Source organism: Vicugna pacos, chromosome 13, assembly GCF_048564905.1.
Source record: "Vicugna pacos chromosome 13, VicPac4, whole genome shotgun sequence".
Lineage (NCBI taxonomy): Eukaryota > Metazoa > Chordata > Mammalia > Artiodactyla > Camelidae > Vicugna > Vicugna pacos.
Window position 1 is genome coordinate 16,640,316 of NC_132999.1, and position 13,558 is coordinate 16,653,873.

General features: G+C 43.9%; 1 protein-coding gene across 2 annotated transcripts in view; it reads left to right on the forward strand.

Moving 5' to 3' along the window:
- The window catches only part of WLS (Wnt ligand secretion mediator), a 124,135-nt gene that overhangs the window by 94,041 nt on the left and 16,536 nt on the right, over window positions 1–13,558 (forward strand). The window contains exon 12 of one of the 2 annotated variants that reach the window (XM_006205349.4): window positions 6,286–7,229. The exons of the other annotated variant lie outside the window; for it this stretch is intronic. Within the exon in view, the coding sequence (XP_006205411.1) occupies window positions 6,286–6,395 (110 nt within the window). The 3' untranslated portion in view covers window positions 6,396–7,229. Of the gene's footprint in view, window positions 1–6,285; window positions 7,230–13,558 lie in introns of those variants that run through there. 2 annotated transcript variants of the gene reach the window in all.

Sequence of the window (13,558 nt, forward strand, 5' to 3'; positions counted from 1 at the left end):
TGTGTTCTCCTCTTCAGAGGTACCTGACACTGAGCTGCTGGAGGCACTTTGGAGGTAAATGGGAAATGGCTCACTTCACGCCTGGTATAAACCACCTTGATGGTTGAAAGGGACTGAGAGATGGCTGGACCCAGGACTGCTGAACCCAGTCCCACCAAGACCACTCTGCCTTATTCCCCAGAGGGGACTCTCAAAGGCTGAGTCACCCCGAAGCACGCCTGTTTTCTCACTGAGGGTTTTTCCCTAAACCCCAGTGGGGAACCCCAGTGCTGGTGTGCTGGGCTAGACGGAGCCGTGCGGAGCAGAGCAGGGGGGAGCTGGACTGGTCCACATGAGGAAGTCTTGGTGGGTGTTTTAATGAGCACTTACTACATGCCAGATACTGTGCTGGTGATTTACATTATTTAGAAAGCTTTTTTAAAAAAGATTTTAAAAACCTACCATCCACTATTTTATTAACACCCCAAGTACAGAAAAGAACATAATCTTAGAGTGAACAACAGCCCTTAGCATGGAAATAATTTAGCTTTACAAATACCGCACTCTCCTTGATTTTCTCATTTTGCCATGAACCAGGGATGCCATTACAGAGAGTTACCATTTGAGCTTAGCTTTGAAGGTGAATAGGAGAAAGTTTGTTGTGGGACTAGGAAAAATTCCACAGAAAAGAAGTTGAGAGTATTATACAAAGAACATAAGCTTTGGAGGTAGACATAGATGGTGTGGAATCCTGGCTCCAGTATATACTCTGTGTGACCTCAAGAAATAAATATGAACTCGTGGTGTGAGAGCTTTCTGGCTTCCACATCTGGGTAATGAGGTGTTAATTGCCTTAGTGGTTGTGAGGACAGAATTAGGTAGCTCTTATTAATATTAAAAGACTGTGGGTCTCTCCCAAATTCTGTGAAGCAACGTTGGAATTAAATTAGCAGTTTCTCCTTTTTTTTTTTTAAACTAAACTAGCCACAGATTCACAAATGTTGTCATTAAAATTCCATGATCATGGGATTTTTGTCCTTCTCTTATTGATGTGGTGTGTCATGTTGATTGATTTATGTATGCTGAACCATCCTTGTGTCCCTGGGATGAACCCAACTCGATCATGGTGTATAATCTTTTTTATGTGTTGTTAGATTCTGTTTGCTAATATTTTGTTGAGGATTTTTGCATCTATGTTCATCAATGATATTGGCTTAAAGTTTTCTTTTTTGGTGGTATCTTTGTCTGGCTTTGGTATCAGGGTGATGGTAGCTTCATAGAATGAGTTTAGAATGGGAATATTCACTCCTCCTCAGTCTTTTGAAAGAGTTTGGGAAAGATCGGTATGATCTTTTAATTCAAAAAGATACACGCATCCCAATGTTCATAGCAGCACTATTTACAATAGCCAAGACATGGAAACAACCTAAATGTCCGTCGACAGATGACTGGATAAAGAAGTTGTGGTGTCGGCTGAGGCAGGCTCCCTCCCCCGATCGAGCTGCGCGGTTTTATTGGAAGGTTTTGCCATCATATCTTCATTCTGGTGATGCTGAGGCCAATCAGCTTTTTCCTTTTGTGGGCTTTTTTTCCCTTTTGCTGAGCTTAGCCCTGGCAAAGAAACTTTGGTGGGAAAGAGAATAGAGAAAGAAATGTTGGGCTATGTCCTTGGGATCAAGGTGCCAGCTGCAAGGAAAAATAGATAAATAAACAAACAAACAAACAAACAAAATCATTAGGGAAGATCAATTAGGCTGTCTACTTTCAAATCATTTCCTAGTAGAGTGGTTTCCAAAGCATGGTTCTTAGGCCAGCAGTCTGAGTATAGGCCTAGAACTCCTTAAAAGACCCCACTCCAAAATACTGAATTAGAATCTCTAAAGGTGGGGCTCAAGGATCTATGTTCTAAGAAGCTTTTCAGGTGATTTTTACGCACAATGGAGTTTGAGAAGCACTGCTCTAAATTTAAGACTCTTGTGAAAGTTACAATGGATGCCCTAACGCTTTCTGCCTATTACAGCAGAAAGTGTTTTCAAGATGAGAGTATAAGCTTTGGGTGGCCTTCAGCCTAATTAAATTGTTTAAAGAGATTTAATTACTAAATGTCAGGCCACACAAATGTAAAGATCTATCCTACAGAGACTCTGTGATAAATTGAATGCATTTTTTAATCAACTGCTTGGCAAGCAGTATGGCTTTTCTTGTTTGTAAACAGTTATACTAATGTTAAACATATTTATTCACAACTTGACAAGAAATATTGCCCTGTAATTAATCATGTCCCAGTCCTAATTCAGACAAAATAAAAATACATATACAGAAAAAAAAAAAAAGAAGTTGTGGTGTATTTATACAATGGAATACTACTCTGCCATGAAAAACATTTGCCGCAACATGGATGGACCTGGAGATTGTCATTTTAAGACAGAGAAAGAAAAATACCATTCGATATCACTTACATGTGGAATCTTAAAAAAAAGACAAATGAACTTATTTACAAAACAGAAACAGACTCACAGACATAGAAAACAAACTTATGGTTACCAGGGTGGGGAAAGGGGTGGGAAGGGACAAACTGGGAGTTCGAGATTTGCAGATACTTACTACTGTATATAAAATAGATAAGCAACAAGTTTCTACTGTATAGCACAGGGAACTATATTCAGTGTCTTATAGTAACCTATAATGAAAAAGAATATGAAAATGAATATATGTATGCATATGTATGACTGAACTATTATGCTGTCCCTCAGAAATTGGCACATTATAAAATGACTACACTTCAATTAAAGTAAGTAAATAAATAAATGTAACAAAAACTTAAAAAAAAAAACCCAAACAAATTTCAGTTTCTGTTTGAGAGTGGAACAAACGAATCAGTAAATGTCTCAGGAATGTCTTATTCAAACAGTAGAACAAAACGAAATGCAGAAATAAAGTCTCAATTGGATAAAATTTTTAATAATAAAATTTTATTTGGAACACCCCAAAAAAGGCCACCAGTCTTAAGAAGCTGTGCTTGTCATTATATCACTGTAGCACAGGTATGTAGCCTTCTGGGTCCCCAGTATGCCTTCCAGGCCATTAAAATCAGGCAGCAGCTACAGATCTGTGGATGTGACACCATAGATACGGATCCACTGATAGTCCTCTGAAATTAAATCCAGTGCCAGGGATTGGTCTCATTTCACACTGGTTAGAAACGAGCCTTCATCTTACTGTTAATTAGCTGAGATGAATTGACATCCTAACCAGGAAAAGAGACTTACTGCAAGCTAAAGAATTCTCTTCTTTTAAACGTTTCATAATTTATCCTTTTTCTTTTTATTCTTCCTCTCGCTACTGATAAGAAACATCACATTTTTGGAAGGGTTTTTTTTTTTGTTTTTTGGGTTTTTTCGATCTTAGGTGGAAAGAGACTTTGAGCATGTCTGTGCAGTGAGCAGCAGGAGCTGAGAGGGAGAGGAGCAGATGGAGTGAGACTTTGGCAGAAGTAGGAGTCGGTGGAGTTTGGACACGAATGGCGGGATCCCCGCTCCTGCTGTGTCACTGCTGTGTTCCCATCAGATCCCTAAGGGGAAGTGTTGGCCTTCGAGGTATAGTGAAAGCACACATGAATCATAGATTTTGCTAGCCAGAGTCCCATTGATCTGGGTCCTCATTCCAACTCTGCAGGGAGAAAGCTGGGTCACGTTTGAGAAATTCATTGCCTATTTGAGCCTCAGTGTCTTCACATCTTACTAGGAAATACAGGGCATGCTAAGCCCCTACTGGTGCATGCAGTAAATACTCATTAATAATAGTTCTCCTTATTATCAGTGCACTGATGCTGTGTGCTATAAATTCTCCTTTATCAGATACAAGAGCAAAATTAATATGCTGAACGATTCATCCAAATTATTGTATGTATATATTTGTGAGGGTAATACCTTCTATGTGGACTCATCCTTCACCGGCAGTCTCAACGGCTGTTGGAAACTTGAATATTTACGAAGAGTCAGCATAGCCTGGGGTTGAAAGCCTGGATTCTGGAGCCTCACTGCTCCAGTTTGAATCCCATATCACTTTTTATCAACTTGGGCCTTGGGAAAGTTATTTGACCTCTCTGTGCCTCAGTTCCTTCATCAAAAGAATGAGAATACTACCTCCATCAAAGGGGTGGAATTGAGGTTTAAATGCATTAATATTTGTAAAGTGTTTAGGATGGAGTCAGACATATGGCAAGCACTATAATATAGGTACGTATTAAAATAAAAAAGCCCAAGTAATTTTGGCTCTTTCTTCGGGTGATGGCACCTGTGGGGTCACACACATTTTCTAGGACCTGCAATTGGAATCACATGTTAAGCTTAAATACTTGGCACCTTTGGTTCAAAACCTGAGTAGAATTATAATCCAGTGTCTATTTCTAAGAAGTCTGCAGTGAAAGGGATTCCTTAGGTAAACGCTTGGAGGTGCTAATGGGTCTGCTGGGGTGGTCAGGGTGCTCTTTTGAAATTTTGATGATTCTCAGACATGTAGATTGTGAAACTGGCTTTGAAGTTTTGGTAGCTCACCCAGATACACAAATCCAGAGCTAGCTTTGACCAAGGCTTTTGAGGCTTAGGCCTGTTCTTAACTGAGAAACGAACTAGAAGTTGCAGCAGCGAGAATGCAAATTAGTAACCCAGGGAAAATTGCTGATTATGCAAGTAGGGGTTCAGCATGGCCCCCGGCAGGCAGCTCTGCCTGAAGCCTTTACGCAGCCTTCGCGCCGTGTTGCTGGGTGCTCTGGCCCAAGGGCTGGAAGGAAGTATGGGAGGCTGGGCTGATACCCCTTTGGCACCTGCTCTGCCCCTGTCCTGTGAATTGGACACTTGCCAGCACCCAAGTGCCGTTTGCAGTCTCTGCAACAGCTAATGACCCTGCTTCTGGGACTAGGGATGCTCCTGGGTAGACAGCCCACAATTCCAGCATTTCATAAGACTGATTCAGTTGTAGAGCCACTGGGAAATAGGTCTACAATAAAAATCTAATACAACATGGCACACATAAGGGCACCAGCCAAGCAGCCTGCAGGGCCAGTGGGCGGGCTCACCCCTGGGGTCCTAAGGTCATCAAATTCATTGATGCCCAGCAATTCCTAAACTGGCGACAAAATACTAGCCCTACGGGTAGGGCCAGAGCTTTCCTCTAAGGCATGGCATGGAATCCCGACTGAAAGCCGTGCTTGTGTATTTTCGTCCGTGCTTTGAACTAGGAACAATTTCAGTTTCTGAAATTATGAAGTCATGTGTACAGTGTAAGTATCAAAATCACAGACATAACCATAACCTTTTGTTCTCCAGCACCCCTCTCTGCAAATATGTGGGTACACGTGCTCCTGCACACGGTCCGACTGAGCACCGTTGCATCTGGGCGTTTTCTGTTTTCCTTTTGCCAGTTATATATTCACTCAACTATCTTATGGCAGGTAGCAGACATTATTAAAGGTTTAACACAGAAACTCATCTTTTTTCCTCCTGGTTGAGAAGAGGCCACATTATTCTATTTTAGCAGAGGAATCCCTTTGTCCACTGGTGATGACTCCAAAACACTGGTATTGGATAGAATCCTGGGGTAGCAGAAAATTCAGGGCACATTTCTGGTACTTCTTTCCTGATGGAGAAAGACCCTAATTGTTCCTAAAGGCATTAGATACAGCACCCTGGCCAATCTGGTAGATACAGGCAGGTCTTGTTTGCCTTCACATGCCAGAGCTGCTTTGTAAGTTGTCTGCAGCGAATGTGTGCGTGGCCTTGGAGTCGGCCCTTCCTTCCTTGGCCTGGTTCCAGGCTCTCCTGTGTCTGCTCCTCCTCCTGACCTGCCTGCCAGCTTCCTCACCTGAAAAGCGGGCGTGACCAGAGTGCCTGCCTCGGAGGGTGTTTGTGAGGATTAAATACAGCAAAAGCCACAGGTTCATCTCAATAGACCCAGAAGAAGCACTTGACAAATTTCAGCGATCACGTGTAAAGAGCCAAGAATAGCGTCAGGCGCAAAGCAAGCTCTCATTTAACTGTTAACCGTTACCACGAATAACAGCAGCAGCAAGCTGGCTCCTCTATCGCTAATATCTCCTCTCTGCGAGACAAAATGATTAAAAAAAATTACTGCCAAGCCCAAGTGCAAAGGGTGGGAGTCAGCCCTGGTTTTAGGGTGCCTGCGCCCCGGTTTTCTCCCTAAGCTCAGAATGTGAAAGAGGGCTGGCATCAGGCGATTGTTATGGGGACGAATCCCAGCTATCTCCTTCCTCCTTGACCACATCTAACACCAAAAACCCTGTTTCAGGCGATCTGGGTGTGCACAGTGGGGAGGAACTGCAGCTCACCACCACTATCACCCACGTGGACGGACCCACCGAGATCTACAAGTTGACTCGCAAGGAGGCCCAGGAGTAAAGGCTGCGACACCCGGCTGGGACTGCCCCCTGTGCCCCAGCCCCTCCGATAACTGGAGTGGGGAGCGTGCCAGAGAGCTCCACGTGCAAGCGGACGCTCTGTCTCTTAGCTGCGGTTTCTTGGACCAGCGCTTTGGACATTGTCAGCTAGACTTCCGACAGGAGCTCTCGGAGGAAGATTCCTACAGCCGCTGATGTGTTGTGTATGATAACAGAACCTCTGATATGACACATTTTTTTGTGATCATTGTTAATTAGTGACATAGTAACATCTGTAGCAGGTGGTTAGTAAACCTCATGTGTTTGGGGTGTACTCCTTGGGGGATGGCTTGGGCCAGAGGGGTTCTATATGGAGTGGAATATTTGACTTTTTTTTTTCCTGTTTTAGATTCTAGGATAGCGTTTAACACCCTCTGCAACCCAGGATGGACTGGTGTCATAGTCTTCTCACTCCTAGTCCATGACCACTTTTTTTTCCCTATTTATATCACCAAGTAGCCTATTGAGTTAATATTTAAGTTGTCAGTAGATACATGTCCCTATTTTTTATGGCATAATATAAAGCAACTGATTTTCATGAGAAGGTCTTTTACACCAGGGGCATTTCAGCTTTGAAACCAAATCTGTATATCCAATACTAACCAGTCTGTTGGATGTGGGTTTTAAAAAATGTTTGCTAAACTATCCAAGTAGGACTTACTGTATTAAATGGCCTTTGGGTCTGAAAAGCTTTTTAACCTCTTGCTTAAAATGTGTTTTCTTTTGATAAGATGCTTCAAACAGCCTCCGAAAGTGTAGATCCAATCATTTAAATAAACCTGTATGTATATGCACACATCGTCCTGCTCAGACAGCACCCGTGCCTGCAGAGTCTTTTCCACATTGCATCTGTGAGGTGGGGGGGGGGGGCGGGGAGGGGAATAGCTTTATGAAAAATTAAAATATTTTGCCGTCAACTCAGAGTGTTTGGGGGTGATACTGTTTCCGGAAATTAAGGTAACATTTTCTGCACTAGGTGGTTAACCTCCCTAGGCTGGCATATATGACGGGAAGGGTGGGGGAGAAATGTTATATGATTTAGAAGCATATTACCACCCCCCTGCCTATTCCCACTTCCCCCAATAGCCTGTTTCGCTGTATTTGAACTCTGCGATTGGAGAGGCAACATGGTATAACAGAGAGAGAGAATACTGGATCTGAGGTTGGAAGGCGCAGTTTCCTAGCAGAGGTCTGTGATTTATTCTGTAGTGTGACCTTGCTGAAACTACCTGACCTGGCTGTTCCCTTACCTACAAACTGGCATTCTATAAACTAACTGCTTCACTGGGCGGCCGTGCAAATTACATCAATTAATGTATATGGAAGTGCATTTTAAATTCTAAAGCCACATAAATGTGTTCTTTCTGGAGTTCAAAAACAACTTTGTGAGTGTCCTGGTTTTCAGATGTTGATGCCTGGAGGTTTGGGGCACAGTTCATTTAATCCACCTCCTCAGCACCTGTTCTCCATCCTTTCTTTTCCCTGATTTTGGCTAAAACCATGGTAAGCAGTGATGGGAGGAAATACTTTGGCTTGGCTGCTCTCTCAGACCTTTTCCTGTCCTGGTAAACGTGATGGTGTGTAATCCAGTGCACTCGGCATCCCCTGCTGATCGACCAGGAATTAAATGTAACCCATGCCTCGCAGTCTTAAAACCTGCTGAGTGATCTCCTGTCCCAGAGGACGGAGGGAGAGTTTCTCCTAAGGAGCTGGAGAAGAGGCCAGAGATAGGCCTTAAAGAAGAAGTAAGATTTTACCGAGGCCAAAGGACAAAGGGAACAGCAGTGCGGAAGTGACAGAGGAAGCAAGGAGTGGGGAATGCTGGGAGGGGCTGGGCAGCAGGCCCGGCCGGCACACGGAAGGAGCAGAAGGAGCGGAAGGTGAGCCCCAGGCATCTGTCAGCCAGAAGATGGGTGCTTGCTGCCACGGCAAGAGCTGTCAGACTTGGCCTGGGGTTTTAGGCAGAGAAGCGAGAGGAGCAGAATGACTACTGGAGCACAGAAAGGCTGGACAAGCCAGCGAAAGGGTCGCCAAGGCTGGGACCCGGGCAGTAGTCGAGGACATGGGGAAGAGGGGATGTATTTTGAAGATGCAACTGGACAGGTTTGAGCATTCTGAATGTGGCGCTCCTGAGAAGCAAGGGCAGAGTCAGATTTCAAGCCCTCCTGGGTGAGGGGAGGGAGGGCCTTGACACAATTAGGGGCTTCTGGAGGGGAAGTGAGTCTATTACCCAAAAAGTCTGTTAAGTACCAGAAGTCAAGTCTAGCAAGTTGAGTCAAAAGAGGGACTTCACTAGAACTTTCCTAGAGCACCCAGATTCAAGGGGAAACAAAGTTCAATACCCTGAGAGAATGAACAGCATTTAAAGATTTAATAAAGCCTGTTGGATTCGGTGGTTTGTACCTGTGGGATCTTACAGCCAAGGCAGAAATTAGAGGTAGAATGCAGTCGATAAGTGGTCTCATTAAGAAGGAAAGACATAGGATGGTGCTCCAGGAGGAGCCAGAGTAGAGGCAAGGCTGTTTTTCAGTCTGGAGAGAACTAGACTGAGTTTATAAATTTGAGGGGTGAGAGCCATGAAGTCAGGACGATGACTTGGTAGCATAAGCCCCAAGGAAGGTCAGAGACTTGGAATAAAGGACACAAGCTGATCAGTTAGTTTCGAAAGAGTAAAAGGTTTCATCCAGAGATAGGAGAGAAATAATAGATGGATGTCGGAGAAATTTGAGGTCAAAAGGAGAGAAGATGTAGCCTGTCCCTCTGTGTGTTCTGTCTTTTCCACGATCATGAAACAAGCATTAGAGCTCTGCTGAAGACGTTCTCAGTTTCAACAATGCAGGTTGAAGACAACTATTTTCAATCAATCAGTTGGAAATTTCAAGAAACCCTTCAAGAGGTGAGAAAAAGCCTTTAAGGGCCATCAACCAAGAGAAAAGAATTAATTATTGGCCATGTATACCAGTTTCATAAGTTGTCTTAAAATTTTTTCAAGTAGCTTTGAAGAATATTATAGAAAAGAAGTATAAAATTCCACATCTTTCTGCTTTTTTAAAAAAATAAAATTTAGCATTATATTCAACAAATAAGTAAAATACAATTACTATTTCTGACAGAAAATGATCCGTTTTCTATGGGTGAACCCATGTTATTCCTGCATTTTCCCCTTAGAGGAAGAAAATGTCTGTAACAAGGAAATAAGTGGTTTCTCTCATAGTGTCTGGTAGTTTTAATCATTTCTCAGAACTGGGACGATGCCTCAGCTCTGATGTCTGAGTCCGTTAACCGCCCTTCTCTCAGAGCTGGAGAAGCCTTTGGTAGCCGTACCTCAGGTCCCCAGCAGCTACTTTGAGAAGGTCTACAGAAATGTCAGAGAGGAGGTTGGTCTTGGGGTCTCATTCTCATCTTGGCAGTTCTAGAAACTTGATTTTGTCGGCTCTTTCAAACTGACCAAGCTGCAAGGGGCTGACCGGTGTACAGTGGGCAGTGTCAGTGAACTACAGCTCCCATGCAGCCTTTTACAGCAAAGCGTCTGGATGGCTTGTGTCTCCATCATCCCAGACACCTTCTTCCTTCCCATTATCTGGTAACCATGGAGGTCAAAAGAGGCAGGCAAGGCACAGAAGCACAGAGGGGTGGGTGCCCTTGAAAGAGATAACATCTCAACCATGATACAGCCTGAGGGATCATCCCTGTGCCTCCAAAGAAAATCTACAGAGCTCCCTAAAAAGTGCCGAGCGCTGTGTGGGAGTCCAGCTGGGGAGGGCTGGTGAGTGAGCCAGAGAACGCCCCTCAGCTCATCCCGATCTCTCTGACCGCTGTGGAAACCTACGTCCTTTGGGAGTCCTTCTTGCCTGGGTTCAATCAGACGCCGCTCCTCTCACTGCCCTTCAGCCTCGGGAGGTGTTAGTGCAGTTGCTGAGGCCTAATGTGCGGGGCAGCCTGACCTTCAGGAGCCTGTGCCTCCGTCCCTGTGTTTCAAGGCCCTCTCATCGTTTTGTGCCGCGGGAACCATCCTGCCTTTGGTGCACTTGCTCTCTTGCCATCACACTTTGCCGCCTGGCTGATTTCAGTGTGCAGGGATGACTTGGTTTCTGAGATTGCTCCGGCAAGTGCCTTTCTCTTGTCCTGATATCGGAGGGGTCTTCCGGGAACTCCTCGAATTGTCCAGCGTCCAGAGCTTCTTGTCTCCATGACCATGCACTTGGCCTCGATTATTGAGAAGACCCTTCAGTGTTGAGACCAGACCCCATTTGCGACTTCGACCCTTTTGTTCTGACTGAACTCCCCTCTCACAGGTTCTGCCCCACCCAGGACTGTTCTCCTCCAGGCCCCCCGTCTTGGCTCCTCGGCCCCTCCTCCAGACGTGGTTTCCACACCCTTCCCTCCTGGCCTGTTAGCTGCATTCTAGTTCCTCATTCTTCCAGACTATGGTACTCAGACTGCAGCGTCGCTCCAGCCGGCACAGATTAGTGAGAAAATAATACTCCTGGGCTCGACATCCTAAGAAAGTGAGACTAGATTTGAAAAATTACCCACCTGTTACTTTTATGCTTCTCATGACCATGTAACCACTAAAGCACTTAGAGTATTAAGTGTTAATACAGGCACACCTTGTTTTATTGCACTTGGCAGATGTTTCATTTTTTACAAATTGAAGGTCTGTGGCAACCTTCTGTTAGATGATGGTGAGCATTTTTTAGCAATAACGTATTTTAATTAAGGTATATACTTTTTTAAGACACAATGCTACTGCACATTAAATAGACTACAGTATAGTGTAAACATAGGTTTTACAGGCACTGGGAAGCCAAAAAACTCACATGACTCCCTTTATTGTGACACTCATTTCACCACTGTGGTCTGGAACCAAACCCACAGCATCTCCAAGGTATGCCTGTATCACCAACACCTTCCTTTGTATTCAGCAGTATTTTTCAACCAAAGTGTAGAACTTCACATGTATCCCTGTGAAATTTCACTTTTCCCTCACACAGATTCCATAGGTACAGCACATCTTTAACTTTTAAAATAAGCACAGTTTGGAATGTAAATAAAAGTGGTTAAGACCTTTCCCAGTGCAAAATGGATTGGTTTCAACTGCTGGAGAATTCCTCCCTCCGCATAGACCTCTCCTTTGTCCAGCTCTCTCTGCACAGACATATCCATACAAACACACTCATACACAAGCATGCACACGCACGCACAAAACACACATACAAAAACACACGCTTGTGGTTAAACTTCTTTCTTTGTGTGTATGTGTCTTGTAATATGGAACTTAATGATTTTCGTATTTTTCCTTTAATTATCACCTCTTCACATTCACATAGTGACTACACAGTAAAGACATGAGGTTCAGAGAGGTGAAATGACAAAGTTGGAACTAAGAAAAGCTCTTCAGTCTCCGAACCTCCTTGTCTTTTCAGTAGCATATTTGCAGCACAATTGTCAAGAGTTTTGTTTTGAGCTGCAACTCTCATTAGAGCAGAATGACCTTATTGGGAGATGTTATTCCAGCCTAAAAAATATCTGCCTGCTCTCCACTTCCATCGATGGCAAGTGTCTGCCCTCTTCTGGTCAAAGGGAGGATGACAGCTATCACTGAGCAAATTCTTAGGACAAAAGTCAGACCTTGGAACTGCTCCATGATAATCACTGATTTTTAATGGGTTCTTGTCATAGCTCTGCGTATAGCGTTGCCCTCAGGGCAACTGCCTACACCCCATCCCCCTTGAAATATGTGATCTCGGAAGTCCACACCAGCCCTGATTCTAAGAACTGTAAAGGAGGCTATGTGTTTATGACATCCTAGATCAACATAGGGCACTTGTCCTTGCTCCTCTGTGGGCACATGTGCTGGCATCACAGCCTGGGGGATGCTAGTGAAATACATTCTGTACATTTATTGATTCTGTGGCCCCTCTGGTCGTCACTGTTCTCCTGAGCTCCTCTGAGGCTCCGAGCTCCCTCAGGTGGCTGCTATGTCCAGCAACTCTTTCCGTCGGGAGGACTCGAGGTCAGGATGGTCTTCACTCCCATGATGAGCTCGCGCCAGTTCAGGGACACAGAGACTGAAAGCGAGCCACAGACAAGAGCGCCCAACACATGGATCTTTCCGCCGCACGTGCCTGTTTCTCAAACACCGTCCGGATGGAAACGGCACAGGCAGCACGAAAGGCCAGAAGCTGGTCAAGACTCACGTGAACTGAGTATTTGTTTTAAAGACTTTTCCTTTGCTCGTGAAATGCTTCACAAAGGGAGTTGTTCCCAAGAATGGGCAGGAATTTCAAATCGCATTTATGGATCTTAGCCAGGTCCGCCTAAAGGCATCTTGTGAGACAAGGATTCGTGTGCAGGTTTGGAAGGCGGTCTGAGGAGAAGGGGAGGGAGCCCCAGTGAGCACGGCGGTCATCCCGGGGCTGTTAGCTTCCCGGAACCAGGATCAGCTTGAGGAATGTGGGTGCTACGTTGTGTTCTTATCTGATCCCAATAGCAAAACTGGCTTATTGTAAAACCTTGGAAAGATACATAAAAGAGTAAAGAAAAAAAAATAAACTTTTCATTGATCACACCAAGTATTAGAGATAAACACTTAAAATGTCAGTGTGTTCTTATACAAGTTTTTACGTGCATGTATGCATGTGTGTGTATATATATATATATATGCATATATCATATTTCCTATGCATGCATGTGCATGCCTGTATCAGATATATGTGTGTATATGTCAAAGCTATATGTGTATATACAATATGTATTTTATATATATTAGGATGGTATTATATACAGAAGATTCCTGGACAAATTCTCTAGAAAACAGTGTTCTGTAACCTGCTTTTTTCACAATACACTCTATCCAGAAACTCTTTCCATGTCATTATATCATCTACAACATGATTTTAATGACTTTATTGTAGTCTCTAATAAGGATGTATCATCGTTTGTCTGTTAATCCCCTACTTTGGACTTTTAAATGGTTTGTGAAGTCTGACTATGATACGATATGCTGTAATTACCATTCTTGTATATAAATCTTGTCGTAGATCTCTGATGTTTGCCTTAGATCAGTTTCTAAGGGTCGGATTACTGGGGCAAAAGTTCTGACACTCGCTCAGTAAGTGTCTG